Here is a 15,165-nt window from a genome sequence, read left to right on the forward strand (position 1 = left end):
CACTTGAAATTACGGCCAAAGGGGAATACAAAACAAGCGCCTCTCATTTTTCCAAGCCATATCCGTTGTGCTCTAACATTTTCTTCCGCGGAAACGACAACGAATCATTCCGCTACATATTGCTGACAGCACGAATTTTACAAAAAAAGAACACTGATAATTTCTACGTGGACAAGGACCGCTTTAAGGTCAGTGAATTCACCGTCATAATAACTCGGGTGATCCTAAAGGGCGAAAATATGATAGAATATTCTGATATTTTTTGTAATGCTGAGCGAAGGTAACACGAACAGGAAGTAAACGAGTGGCACCAATAACTGGCAGTAAACACTAAAGGAACAAGAACTGACTTTATTAAGGCTTTCTGAATTCGACAAGTAACGATAGTAAGAGTGCCATTTTCACTTTCTATAGAGCCATGGCTGTTGTTTGGGCTCTCAAAACACGACCGAAGGGTAGACAGCGACCAGGGTCACTTTAAAAGAAATGTATCACTAATAAGTTGTGATGCATTTCTACATTCATATGCCCATGAAAACCTTAAATACGCCCGTTTGTTTAAAGTGATTCAACGTCGTTCGCCTTGGCTTTCTCTTTGACTAAATTATGTGTAGAACGGATTTGACGTTTATCGTCAGTTTTCAGAACAAAGATGTGAAGTCTCAACAAACAAGGACGTTCTGTGAACGTTTTTTTTTTAGCGAAACTCCATTCTTGATAATATCAGGCAATAGTCCTGTAGAGCACCGAGACTGTAAATATGTAGTGAGATCTCAGCAGAATACACATTTCACAAGTCGTTAGCAGACTTCTGTGAAGTTAAAGAGATGCGTCTTTCAAAATGGGATTCCACACATTGGAGATACCGAATGAAATATACTGTGGTTCACTACGCATAATGTATTTTTATTTTTGTGGTTCCAATACAATGACTGGAAAAAAATAAACTGGATTGAGACAAAACAATGGCCCAAAGATGGGATCCAGAACCGAAATACGTTACCTGCACTCACTCTTCAGCATAAAATCATTTCTTAATATATTTGTTTAATATTTTCCTGGTTGCTTCTCTAAATGTTTGCTGCAGTTCAACCAGCATAAACTTTGAACAAATGCAAGTGCAATATTTCTGTAATTTCTATTAATGAATTTATTTGTCACTAACAGATATTCACAGCACTGATCACATGAAATGTCAGCCTATAATAGTTATGGTGTAACAACACAGTGGTTTAGTAGCACAGTGTGGCTGCTCAAGTCAAAGAATGGATGTTGATAAATTATATATATTATATAAAGGCGGGTAGAAAGATATATTCTGTGTGGCAGAACATCTAGGCATGGCAGAACGATAAGTGAATGACAGAACCGGATGCATATATCGTGGCGAAGTTACGGTGTGGTGTAGTAGATGTCTTTATGAGGAAGTATTTTTAGATGACTTGCTGAAGGACTCATTTCTATCTCGTGTTCTTCCTGTCACGCGGCTCCTTGAGATCTTCTGTAAACAGTGATATACCTGATATGTATGGGATACATAGTCAGACCTCTTCAATAGCAGACCATTTGACTTCAAAGTAGAAAAAAAGAACAATATTGGTTGCATTCCAATAAGAATGGATTCTGCTTTTTGGATCAGAGCTAGTTTTAAAGCCTGCTGTGTTAGGGTGGACAGCTACAAGTAACAGGTATAGCCTAAAAGGTAGATCAACTGAAGGTTTTCAGTTTGAATCCAGTTTCAGAGGCTAAATGAAAAAGAAAAATTGTGTTTCTTAACATTGGAATGGGTGTGACAGCAGAGGATGCTGGGTATAGAGTGAGATAGGGGCAGATGATCTGTTGTTAAAATCCCTAAAAGAGGGAGCAGCCAAAAAAAAAGAAGGCGACCATTAAGCTGGGATGAGGAATACATTTTTTTACAAGTGCAAATAGTGTACTCTGTAGTGCTATTTGTTTGCTGGAATTCATAGGTGCCAACAGAGAGACATTTATCTTTAAACAAATATTAAGGATTCTGTGCTGCTGCTCTCACAGTGGTAAAAGTCACAGATAGGTACACCTTCAGGGCTGCACCAAAACACACAAAGTAAGGAACACATGACAGAATCATCAACTTGTTAAATTAGCAGCACCAAAAATAGTTAAATTTAAGCAGTTTTCCCTTAAAATGTTACCCTTGTTGTTCTGAAGGTAATGCCTGTGAACTCACATGTTGGAATTCCAGACCTGGCACATCCAAACATATTTTGAGGGTGTGCTGGGAGACCCTTTTCTAGACTAAAAATTGGTACACTACCTGACTGTGGTAGAAGTGGTAGAACTTACAGATTTAAATGTCTAGTAGCAAATTCAGTGATTTCAAACAAAGAAAAAGGGGAAACTGTCTCCTCAGTTAACTGAGTTATTCAAAGACATGGGTATATTTTTTCATGACATTATTACATTTATCACTTGCATTTGCATACCACACAAGAAACTAAAGCACAATCCTAAAACTTTTCTCAAGTTATGTAAAAACCTGAGAACATTCCTAAGGGTTCCCTGAAGCTTCTACAAAACTAACCTTCAGATAACAACCTGAAGGTTGCTGTTTCTGTTTACTGACATTTGAACTTCGAGTGAATCAGTCTGTTGTTATGCTTTCTCGACAGTAAGCATGATAAAATGAATGAATGCGAAACGTATAATGCACTGGCTCTTCATCTAACCTATTGCTTCTTCTGTTTTTGGGTTTTTCTTTACACAGGTTTATCATGTGGAGCTTGTTTGGACTGCGTAAGGACTCAAAGAAGTCAACCCCAGACAAGGAAGTAGATGGAGGATTTGTTATTGTTGGTAAGGAACATATTAAAATGAAACTATATATAAAGCTGAAGTTTACAACTTGTTTTACAAATTTTTAAGAGTTTTTCTTAGTGATGTATGGTTATCTGCACATTCACATACAGGTATGCACCTCTGACAGGAAGCACTGTAATGTTAAAATGAACTCACAACTCCAGAATGTCAAATCAAATCAAATCAAATCACTTTTATTGTCACATCACATGTGCAGGTACACTGGTACAGCACATGTGAGTGAAATTCTTGTGTGCGAGCTTCACAAGCAACAGAGTTGTGCAAATACAATAATGTAAACAAGCAAAATACAAGAATGACTACATTCATTCAAACTAATAAATATATGTCCAATATATAATAGTATATGCATTTCTGGATGAATGTGGTTGGAGTTGTGTGTTTTGTTCCTTTCAACCATCATCATACCCTGTAGCATGTACTGCATGACAAAAGACCAGTGGTGTTGTGCATTGCTCTTATGTAGAGCCTACACACAGTTTTACTGACTGGTGTCTCAAACTTAAATGAGTTGTGAGCCACTGCTGGCACTGTCACCTCTTGTGAGGGCCACTGTTCAAGTGGTACAAAAAGCAAACAAACAAGAAAACACCCACAAATATTTCCAAAAATGTTTTGTTTGTTGTTTTAAAATTTTAAATATTGTATAACAAGACAAAACTGCAAATGTGAACGCACAGAACGCACAATTTAGATAGATCTCTAAATTGCTCTTTCTCTCTAAGGTGCTATAGAAAGTTGTCTTCCACTAGCTTTAGGCTTTTCTGAAAGCTAATAGTGTCACATTTCAGTCTGGTTTCAAACCACATCATAGCACAGCACAAGCACTTTTAAAAGTTTTTAATGGTCATTTATTAATTACCGACTTGGGCAATTCTCACGCTTTTAGACCTAAGTGCTGAGACAGTTATCCTAATCTCTAGACTAGAGAGCTGTGTTGAGTCACTGCTTTTGATGGTTTAGATGTTATTTAACAGACAGAAGCTTTCTGTCAGGTTAATTGAGTTTTCTTCAACACCTGCTCGCCTCACTTGTGGGATCCCCCAAGGATCCATTTTTAAGTCCAATGCTCTTTTTAACTCTTAATACTCCATTAGTTTAAAAAAAAGAGAGAAAAAACAGAAGTGGTACCTTTTGGACTTCCTGACACTCACTCCTCTTTTAAATGTCATCCCCTATTGTTCAGTAGACCCACAAAACCCCTATACAGAAAGTTGATTCCAGCTGTCTCATTAAAACATCTAATCCCTGATCCTGTTATCCGTACCCAGATAGTGCAGGTTTCTGGAGTCAATGTGGCTGAGGCCACTTGCTCAGCCTGACTCCCTTGACGTCCAAGTGTCTTCCCTGCTTGGCCTGATATGAACAAACCAGAGTAGCCTTGCAGGTCAGATCTTATAAGTAACACCTGTTATTGCAGCTCCCGTGTCGTTTGTGGCACTTGTTAATCTGAGTTGGTTTTAGAGGCCCATACAACAGGCCCAAGGGAAAATATTACTTGGAAAGGCTTGAGCAGCGAATCAGAGCATTTGGACTAATATAGATTAATACTTAGATTTATACCTTTATTGTTCCACAAAGGGTCAAAAAGGGAATGTCGACAGTTTAGACTTTAATTGCAGGTTTTTATTAAAGCAGCTGGGCGGGAGCAATAAAATAATAAAAAGAAAAACATTAAAAAAATAATCAAATCACTTAAATTCTATTAATTTAATTAACTCACTTTAAGGTTATATGCATGTTTTGTTCTTGTCTTTGAGGGGAGAGAGGTTGGTGGTGTGGTGGCCACTTCCAGCACTGAAGATGTGTTCCACTTCACTGCTCTGTGTTAATGGGAATAATCAGTAAACCAGGTTTCCTTGATAGATTCCACATCTTCTCAAAGATGGTAACAAAGCAGGTAACAGCTTGGAAGTCTTGAGAAGCTGCAACTTCCACTTAGAAAACGATGGAAGTTCAAATCCTTCTCAGAATTATAATCCAACCCTGATGATGATCATAATGATGAAATAGGGCCAAATGCAATCTGTGAGTCCACCGTGGACAAACTCCCCTTGGCGCCTTTGTTGGAATCTCCAACGGTAAACTTCTGGAATCCAGTCCTTTGAACTGCTCATCACGCAGGGCTCCGGAGACTGACCCCCAACGCCTCCAGGCATCCCAGTTTATACTTGTTATGTGCCCCACTCGCCCCACCCTTCTCTCTCTCTCTCTAATATCTATTTAACCCATCAGTTGTTTACATAAGATTCACTAATCTTCAGCCCCACCTTATCTCTCTCTCTATCGTTCTCTGTTAACATGGAAAATTTAATTACATTTGATCATTCAGTCACATATCAATAAGATTTACTTCACATTTCATTCAGTTCAGATTTTATTAGCACGTTCTTTAGCATACTCCCTTTATGTCTAAATGCTTTAAAAATCTGTGTTTGTTAACCACAATTTACTCAACACAATATACTGAGTACAATCCCCCTTTCACTAAATCACACACTTTAAAAGTCAGACATCCAGAAATCAGCGCGTTGTGTCCTGTATGTGCTCTCATTCACTCTCTCTCTCTCTCTCACACACACACACACACACACACACACACACACACACACACACACACACACACACACACACACACACACACACACACAGCCACTCTCACATCTCTCAAGGCTGTTTCTACACAGGCTGTCAGTTAGGTCTGAGTTAGGCGTGTCTCAAAAAATCATTATTTTATTTTCTTACTTTTATTCTTATTCATCATTTTAGCCAAACTCAAACATCTTTATATTTAACTGATTATGTGCTGATCAGTACTGAGCATAATTAACTCTCAGCAAATTCACATAATTCACATCATAATTCTGTGTTTAACCCTTCCAACATTTAACACTGTTTTTCTTGTTCCAAAATATAATGATGGGTCGGCCACACAGTTCTTATCATCTCAAACTCAGACATGAGTAAAAAGGGCTGATGATGGATCAAGTCTATACACACAAAATCTAGACAACTAGAATAGACATTTCCTCTACTCAGACTACATTTCTCTACTAACAAGTTGATCAGACTTGTATTTTTTATTTGTCTTTGATTACGAATAATCATGATCTGCTTAGCTCTGTTTTAGCACTCTGACCACTTTCATCAAATTGTTATCCCCTCAGCTTTGATAGTAAAGGCAGCCAGGGGGATTTCAGTCTTTTCCAAAGTTGGCCCTTTGGAAAAGCAGCTTCACATTTGATAAACAAAGAAATGCTGCTGTTAGTGCCAGTTTCTCCCAGCTAAGGATCCAGATTCAGATGACATATACCAATTAGTTACACTACATGAATGTCTTAAAGACAAAGAGAGGATGATTTCTAATTTATAAATTAGAAGTAATTTATATAATTTATAATTAATTATAAATTCAGATAAAACTGAGGTTATTGTATTTAGACCTAAAAAATCTCAGAAACACAGTGTCTAACCAGGTATTGCATTGCCTTGGCTTCTAGTAACACTATGAGACATCTTGGAGTAGTTTGTGACCAGGATAAGTCCTTTAATTTGCTTATTAAACAAATTTGTAGGACTGCTTTCTTCCATTTGCACAATATCATCCTGTTCATGCATTTTTACCTCTAGTTTGGACTACTGTAATTCTTTTTTGTTTGTTGGTTTTTAAAGAAAAACTCTCCATATAAACTCTCTGAGCAACCTTTAGTTAATTTAAAACGATACAGCAAGAGCACTGACAGGACTCGACACAGAGGCCATATTTGTCTCATTTTGGCTTCTCTTTATTGTAGTTTTTTGAAGATTGGTGGATCTCTGTCTAGCTTTACTTTTCTGTGACGGTCTTTTTGTACCAATCACGTTACTGACCTGTAATGTGACTCTGTGCTATACACTGGTCTCCCAGTTTTGCCGACTTTTAAGACCTCTTGCTGCCATCAAATTCTGAATTCCCTTATTTGTTACCTCAAAATCAGAGGTCCAGTTTTCTGAAAATCTTCTGAACGCGTTAACTCAAGAACGAGGGAATGTATGATTTAACTTTTTAATTAATTAATTAATTTGTTTGTTTTATAATTGATACCATAGCTGTTAATTGTGTTTGCTGATTATGATGTTTCATGTTCACATGCATCTTGAAAATGAGGTAAATAAATATTTATTAATGAATAGAATATATATTTTTTTTGGGTGAGAAGCCTTATTTCTTCTTGTTTCTTCAGTATTTGTTTCTAGTAAACATTAAGCTGTCTGTCCTGTTTGATCTCCAGCCGAGACAGTTGAAGAACAGAGACAGAAGCTGCAAACCATGAACGTCACACAGCCCTCAACAAATGTCATAGTGCAAGCATCAAAGGTGAGCAGCATGCCACGATCACTCTTCAAGCCCTTTAACACTGAGCTTAAGCAGAAGCCTCATCGCTCGCCTTCTGATCATTTCACATTTACTTCCCAAGCCTCACTACTTTAGCATTGACTGCTTTATGTCTAATTGGGCACTTTGCTTTAGACTCTAATTATACTTGTAACTGCATGTTTGTGAATTACTGTTTGCGCCATTGTCTCACTGTACAGAAAACTGTGAGATGCATCTATTCAGAGCCTCCACATTAACACAAATGTCTGACACAACCCAGTAATCTAAATCTTATCCAGCAGAATAAGACATAAATTGAACTTCAGGGCAGAATTCGGGCAGAATGTTGCACAAAACTGGTTTCAACATTGTACACTCACAAGGAACATCTCTCCTTTTCTTCATAGTCGTCCTGCTCAACTCCAGATCCGCAGTATGACACAAAGTTCCCAGCAACTTCTCACAACACGGGGACAACGATGAGACCTCGAGCAGTGGAAGCACATTCGACTCTTCCAGATCTCCTCGGGGATGTCCCCTTCACTTTGGCTCCTCATGTCCTGGCCATGCAGGCAGGATTCCCCCTCATCCCTGATATATTGCTGTCCCGGGACATAAATTATAATCTAGCCAGCTTTCAATACGACTTCACTTTAGAGAATTCTATTCTTCACAACGCCTAGTTTCTTTGAACTGCAATATTCCATAGTTCACACTATGGGGAACAGAGCTGGTAGGCTGCCATAGCTGACTTTATAACATATTGAAGAGAACAAATCAAACCTCATCTAAATGACACAAAATTAAATTAATTTAAATGTAGGGTTACTGAAATATAATGAATATATGGTCAAATTGTACTGTTGATCCCAAAAAGGTCACAGTTTTATAGGAAATGAAAGGCTTTCTTAAACTCTGTGTGTTGCTCATGGTGTGCTGCTTAACTTAAACGCAGACGGACAGTTTAGGTTGTGATTGCCTAAAACATGGTAAGACATTTTTTCAAGTTACACTCTGTAGATATAATGAAGTATAGGGTTACTGTGATTAGCAAAAGGAAAACTCCAGGTTATTACAACTCTGGCCCCATTGTCAGCGCTTCAGCTATCCCTTTGAGCAGTTAAGATCATGTTTTTTTCACCTCCATGTAGCTGTTTCCAGCCCCACGGGCTAAGGCCCAGCCAGCGGCCACTCCCCGGGCCTGGCTTCAGGGTGAGAGCCCAGAAACCTCCCCCCAAGTGTAGACTTGTTCCTTGGTTTCTTTGCTTAGACAGCAAAGAAACCAATGGTTTCTGAATTGCTCTTTATTGGTCTCCTCACCCAGGAACAATTGGGAAAGCGTATCATGGCAAATTGACCCAACCACATAGCTCCTAGGATCACGACATACAAACACCTCCACCACAATAAGATGTCGCAATTTCTGCTCTAAAATGAAGAGATTCTGTGTCTATTTTGTTTTCCTTATAAACATGCAATGACCGTTTTGTTGGTCATTGCATGTTTATAAAGTTTGCTGTACTGCATAACCAGTAAAGCAAACAGTTTGGGTTTTTTTGCTATTCTGCTGTTTTTCTTTTTCTAATTTTATTTGTTTCTTCTCTTTTGTACCAGAGAATCTGTTTGAGGCACATTGGCTCATTCCGACTGTTGGAACCGCTGCTGTAGGACATTTCTTCGTTATGGTTTTTCTTCTTCAGGAAGAAAAACCATAACATAAAATGGGTACCTCCAAGCATCCATTACCAGGCCACCTGCTGGCTGGGGCTCAAAACAGATTCCTTAAAAATCAGAGCCACTACAATTTTTGAGAAACCAGCAGTCTCTCATAAAACAGACTGCTGCTGTCTATAACTATGTAAAAGTCATTATATAGGCAGACAACAAACAGACATGCAGCAGACAGCTTGCAACCATTCACGGTTGTTGTAGAGCCATAGCTACATACCTTATATCTTTAGCCTGGATTCCACTGCAATGAAAATAGAATGGCTGCTGTTAATGCGAATGTTCGCACCATCTTCCACGTGCAGAGTTCCTGCACAACTGCCTGACAATATGTGACAGTCTAAGTGAGGACTGACATTCTGTAAAGATCGAGATACACTTTGGATTCAGGTCTCAGCACATCTGCTCTGAGACCTAAACCCACTGTTACTGGTTCCTGTGCCATAAAGGGGCAACTTCTGCCTTGGTGTCTTCCAAGAACTATCCATTATTTTGACAAAGAACTGAATGTTACATAGTAGCAGAATCCACATCACTGGTAAATTTACATCCCCATAACAACTGATGTCACTGATTCCAGTTTAGTGCTCAGCAACTCTGTGGTTCCAGGCCAGTGCCAGCTGCTTGGTGTGTTTTCTGGCACTGGATCCAGCCTTTAATATCCAGTTAAGTAAATTATCTTTGGATATGCCCAGAACTGCCTTCTTGCTTCACAAGACTAATGTCCCTATTTTTCCTCATCAACATTTTTAACATGTCAAGTTTGTTGTTGTTGTTGTTGTTGTTGTTGTTTTTCTTTTTTGCTTTTTTTTTGGGGGGGGGGTTGAACATTTGCATGGTGGCCCCTGTTACAAAATTGGCCTAAGTTATGAATTCGATTTTTCCTCCAAGAAAGAACTAATTTTTGTATTTGTCTGTTTGCCAACAATTCAAACACTATGAAATGTAAACCCTCGTCATGTGAGGATGTTGAACTTGGTTGAAAAGGCACTGACTTGGTCAGTAACATGGTCACTTGAACAGATTCTGAAATTCATACCCTAGGTGCAGTTACTAAAAAATCTTGAATGACTTTCAAGACCTTTAGGTCAAGCTCTCAGTGAGCTTGACCTTAAGGTCAGAGGTCAAGTTTTCTAAAACTTCGGAAGGAAGTCACCTGGGAAATTCAAATTCATACCATGGATTCATCTAATAAAACTCTCAGATTGAGTCTCTGTGACCTTAACCTCAACGTCAGATGTCAACTTTTCTGAAATTCTCTTGGGATTTTCATTATCATGGATATTTTTACTAGGAGGCTGAGAGGTAGACCTGGCAGCCCCCAGTATTTTTAATCCAGTAAATGTACATGCTAATGGTACCTTGCCTTTCCTGAGCTAGTGCACATTTTACTCTGCAAAACATCTTGTGAGCATTGAATATATGCTATACACGGGTTAATTGTATCCCACTTTTTGCATTTAAACATTCACTGCTGTAATCAGCATTAATATATTGATACTTGTACTTCAGATGTCATGAGGATTCATGCAAGTCATGGGTGACACTCAAACGTTACCTTTAGGTAAATTCATATTAAATTATCAATATGCTGAATTCACAGATGGGTTTCTACAATGGATGTAGTTTCAACATCCTGTAAGCTTTTTAACCAGTTACTAGTGGCACTCCGTCACTGTGTGTGTGTGTGTGTTCCTGTCTAGCTATCTTTGTGAGTACCAAAATCTGCATTCTACTATACTTTTGAGAACCAACAGTCACTTGTGAGGACACACACACCTCACACATTTTAAGGCCTTTTTGATGCTCAAAATGTGGTTTTAGTGTCAGGGTTACAATTAGGTTATGGTTAGGGTTAGGCATTCATTTTTAATGGTTAGGGTTAGGGTAAGGGGCTAGGGAAACCATTATGTCAATTAAGGTCCTCACTAAGATAGCTGAACGGGCGTGTGTGTGCTGTGTGTGTGTAGCAGTGGTCAGATTGACCTCTTAAGTTGAGGTTTGCTGAGATGGAATCTTTTTTTGGCCCATCCTATTCCTCGAGGAATCTGTTGGTAATGTGTGGCCTTGATTGTGACTGGGGACATTTTTTTTTCACCATTAAATTGTTGTTGAGCATTGTTTACCTTGTGTCCTTATAGTTATTTTGTCTCCTTTTTTAAAATATCTGGACATTTTATTGCTACTCTTTATATTGCTTTCTTTGGGGAATGTCATAGTTTCAAAAATAAACTTAGAACTTTACCCGTCTTCATACTGACCTGCTTACTTGTTTGGTTTTGGGACCTAATCTTTCTCGACCTGGAACTTGATTACTTTACTCTATAAAATGTCTTGTGAGCCATGAATGGAAGAAGGTACAACATGTATCACTAAACATCACACACACATCTCCTTGTTCAGCTAGCAACATGCCTTTCTGTTCTGCCATGTTGGGAGATTAGTTGGATGCATTTGTTGTCACAGAGCTTCAAGTGAATGTCTAGTCCATCCATTCATTCGTTCCATTTGCCCTTATGGGGGTCATGAGGGGGCTGAAGCTTATCCCAGCTGCCATAGAGTGAGCGGCAGGGTACATCCTGGACAGGTGTGGTAATCTGACACAGAGAGACAGGTAACCATTCACACTTGCATTCACCTCTTGGGCATTTAAGAATCATCAATTAACCTAACCCCACTGTGAGAGGAAGCCGGACTATCTGCAGACAACCCACACAAACACAGGGGAACATGCAAATTCCACACAGAAAGGCCCGGTGAGATAATAATAATGGATTGCATTTAGCGCTTTTCGACACCCTCAAAGCGCTTTACAATGCCACTATTCATTCACTGGTGGAGGCAGCTACAGTTGTAGCCACAGCTGCCCTGGGGCAGGCTGACAGAAGCAAAGGCTGCCATATCGCAGCATCGGCCCCTCTGGCCATCACCAGTAGGCGGTAGGTGAAGTGTCTTGCCCAAGGACACAACAGCCGAGACTGTCCGAGCCGGGGCTCGAGCTAGCAACTTTCCGATTACAAGACGAACTGCCAACTCTTGAGCCACGAGATGGTGGACTCGAACCTGAGAACAGTGCTAACCACCATGCCACCGTGCAACCATGCAAATGAAGAGAATCTGGTAAATCTTTGCTAGTTATAATAGATGTAATTTATCAACTCTGTTTTTGTTGGTTTCTATCGTATGTCCAAAGAATGTGAATCCTGCAGCAATTTGAGTGCGTGTTTATACTGGTCAGGGATCCCTTGAGACAGAACTGTGGCATCTTTATACATTTCAGAGTCAGCCTCTAAGAAATCCTTGGAACGTTTAAACCTGCATTGCTTCTGTGTGTGTGTGTATTAGTAGGCTTTTTAATGCATTCCCTATATGTGTGCGTGTGTGTCTTATTTTCATTTTTTACTTTTTGTTGCTATGCTGGTGACCCTTCTCTTTCTCAAGTTCTGCCCCGAGTCACTCGGCCTGAGTGTTGTGCTTTTCAGGACAACCTTTAACCCAGTGATTTGTGTCCCACACTAAAAACAGACTTCATTCATTCTCCCTCCACCTTCTGCAGCTGTCTGTCTCTCCAAAATCCTTCATCTCTGTAGCCATAGGCTGGTGAAGTTGCTATATAGCGTGATTTTGGCATTTGTATATGCTGCTGGTAACCCTGTAAGGCTGAGGGTGATGCCATTTTCTGACCACCTGCCATTGACTCCTGATGAGGTGGTGTGTCTCCACTTTAAAATAATCAGTCTTTATTTTAGTTTCTGTTGGTTTAAATTCCACTTCAGGAATAATGAGTGTTGTGGTTCATTCATTCCTGGAAGAAAAGGAAGTAGCTTCTAAGTCTGCATTAAAATCAGAGCAGTTCCTCTATTGTGCTAGCTGGGGGAGATTGGTTGATGTTGAAGCTTGTTTTTCAGGTTTAGAGTGGGGTTGAGGTGAAGCTGTGGAATTTTTACCAAAATCTGCCCTTGGATGTAAGTCTGACGGTGCTGATGGTGCTTGTCTGTCATTTTGCTCCAGCCTTTGTTCTCAAGGAGAAGGTTGACCCAGGGCCGGGTCTATCTGCTTCTGACACTGAGACGTTTGATTAATATCATTTTTCATCCTGCCTGTCAACACTTTCTCTCCCTGATTCCTGCTTTGTCATAAGAAAATAATCTTTCTAACTGCATTAAATGACAATATTCATTTCTTCTAATTAATTTGCTTTATACATATCTTGATTTTTCACTTTTTTAAGTTTCATTTCCCTTTATTGGATTATTTTATCTTATACTGAAATACTTTGTTACACTTAATTTCTGTTGGCTTTTGTAATTTGAGCTCCCCGTGTTGTTCACGTTTAATCTCAGAGACCGAGATTCTCAGTGATTCTCAGTCAGTCATGACTTATGTAACCCACAATGCCACTAACATGAATCTGCCTGTGGTAACATTAGCCTTAACTAAAGCTTGGTTTTAATCTTTTTGTTGTTCTTATTTAATTTTTCTGGATAAAGTTTGGAACGATGTCCCCTTGCTAGAAGACATCAGTTCAGCTCTGTTGTAAATGGGTCAATATCTACAACACTGTAGAAGAGATGGATAATATCTAAAATATTTGTTTTAAAAGCCCAGAAAATAAATAAATGAATAAATAAAAATAAAAAAACGTGGGAAAGAATAGCTTTAAATTTTAAATTTTTGTACAAGAAAAAAAGGTTGGAAACATTTTTAGCCATGGAACTGGAGCATTTAGTTTTATTTGGTTTGCCTATTTTTACTCAAGCCTCATTGGATTTAAATCGTCATTTCTGTTTCATGCATGTTTTGCAGATTGTTTAAAAGGTATTTTATAAGAGTGCTATTTATGTGTTTTTACTTCTCTTGCCATCATATTCCAATCTTATATGCAATAGCAATTACAATGTTCAAGAGGGCTAAATCGCAAACTGCAACTTTTAAATATCATGAACTGTGATCTCTGTAACATTTTATTTATTTTCATTTGTTTATTTCATTTGCAATCGGTTCCTCTCAAAGGAACAAGTACATATTTATTTGATGAGTAACTCAAACCCATGCAGACTGCCTTGTTTTCTGAGATTTGGTGAGATAGTTCTTTGTGTATAGCTAGAGAACTGCCTCCACAGGTGACTACATTACATGAAAAATGTAGATTTGGATATACACTTCTTTTATATATTATCAGTTCTTTTTTTTCTTTTTTTTTTAAAAAAGATGTAAATAGCAAATTTTAAAATAAGTTCATACACCAATAAAAATACTTTAAAAGGTCATTCTGATTATGATTCAGATTTCAGGATGGACTGCGAACACTTGCACAATCTAAGCTCACCCAGAGACCTTTGACCCCCTTCAATCCTCACAGCTGACCTTCTTGACAGCCTCTTCACCTTTCTCAAGTTGGCAGTAATAGAAGGCATGCTAAAGAAGTTTTCATTCCTTTCTGGAGAGATACCGAACAGAAGCAGAAGTTGCATGTAGGGTTTGACGTGTTGTGTCAATCAGAATCAGAGAAACTTTATTAATCCCAGAGGGAAACTGAGTTGTCATAGCAGCAAATATACAACAAACATCACACACTCTTATAAAATGAGTGTAGAAACAGAGATATTGATAGAAGTTAATATTGATAGTCTTAAGTTAAAAGTACGTGTTTTTTGTTTTGTTTTTAATGACATTTTTGACAGTTGCTCCAACTGTTTGCTTAAATGTTACTGTAGGTTATTTTTCTACAAGCAGGTAAATGGTCATAAATTGAATGCCAAACTAATGAGAATGTGGTTAAGATTTGCAGGGCATGGCATTTCTTTCTAAAAGAGATCTTAACAGTGATATTATATTACACAAGTCAGGTCCAATACTGTATGTTAGTGCAACTAACCATGATTTTCGTCTTGCACTCAAATCAGGCTTTAACTTACAGCAAAATGTATACAAATCAAATTTCCTATGTCATTTTGTTTCTGTGTTGAGGATACCCTCTTTACTGTGAGGACATCCTTACTCCTGCATTTTACTTGTTCCAGAATCTTGTAGTGAGATGATGACAATAACATCTTCTGAGAACCTTATATTCAGTAGTTCTGAGATTAAAGTAAGCATGTTCCAATTTCTTTTTAGATTTGATTTAAAAAACAAAAAGCAAAACAAAATCAATGCATTTTTTTCAGTGAATCAATATGTAAGTTGTTTTTTCTTTTCTTGCTTGTTTGTGAGTTGTTTTT

The 15,165-nt window shown here is 38.4% G+C and overlaps 1 protein-coding gene across 3 annotated transcripts; it reads left to right on the plus strand.

Moving 5' to 3' along the window:
* Positions 1 to 8: 8 nt before the first annotated feature.
* On the plus strand, positions 9 to 10,640 carry umad1 (UBAP1-MVB12-associated (UMA) domain containing 1). 3 transcript variants are annotated; one of them, XM_026156596.1, is made up of 5 exons: positions 9 to 188; positions 2,747 to 2,835; positions 7,131 to 7,216; positions 7,624 to 7,788; positions 8,831 to 10,640. In XM_026156596.1, the coding sequence occupies exons 2-5, from the start codon at positions 2,754 to 2,756 to the stop codon at positions 8,882 to 8,884; spliced, it is 387 nt and encodes a 128-aa protein (XP_026012381.1). In that variant the 5' UTR covers positions 9 to 188; positions 2,747 to 2,753; the 3' UTR covers positions 8,885 to 10,640. The 3 variants fall into 3 exon arrangements, with proteins under 3 accessions (XP_026012381.1, XP_026012379.1, XP_026012380.1); XM_026156594.1 differs by having other exon boundaries at positions 7,624 to 8,898; XM_026156595.1 differs by lacking the exon at positions 9 to 188 and adding an exon at positions 220 to 386 and having other exon boundaries at positions 7,624 to 8,898.
* Positions 10,641 to 15,165: the final 4,525 nt, after the last annotated feature.

Source organism: Astatotilapia calliptera, chromosome 22 (genome assembly GCF_900246225.1).
Source record: "Astatotilapia calliptera chromosome 22, fAstCal1.2, whole genome shotgun sequence".
Lineage (NCBI taxonomy): Eukaryota > Metazoa > Chordata > Actinopteri > Cichliformes > Cichlidae > Astatotilapia > Astatotilapia calliptera.

Coding starts and splice junctions, on each gene's coding strand:
- umad1 (XM_026156594.1), top strand. CDS start 2,754: ATGTGGAGCTTGTTTGGACTGCGTAAGGACTCAAAGAAGTCAACCCCA. Junction 2,836..7,130: donor TGGAGGATTTGTTATTGTTG/GTAAGGAACATA, acceptor TTTGATCTCCAG/CCGAGACAGTTGAAGAACAG. Junction 7,217..7,623: donor TCATAGTGCAAGCATCAAAG/GTGAGCAGCATG, acceptor TTTTCTTCATAG/TCGTCCTGCTCAACTCCAGA.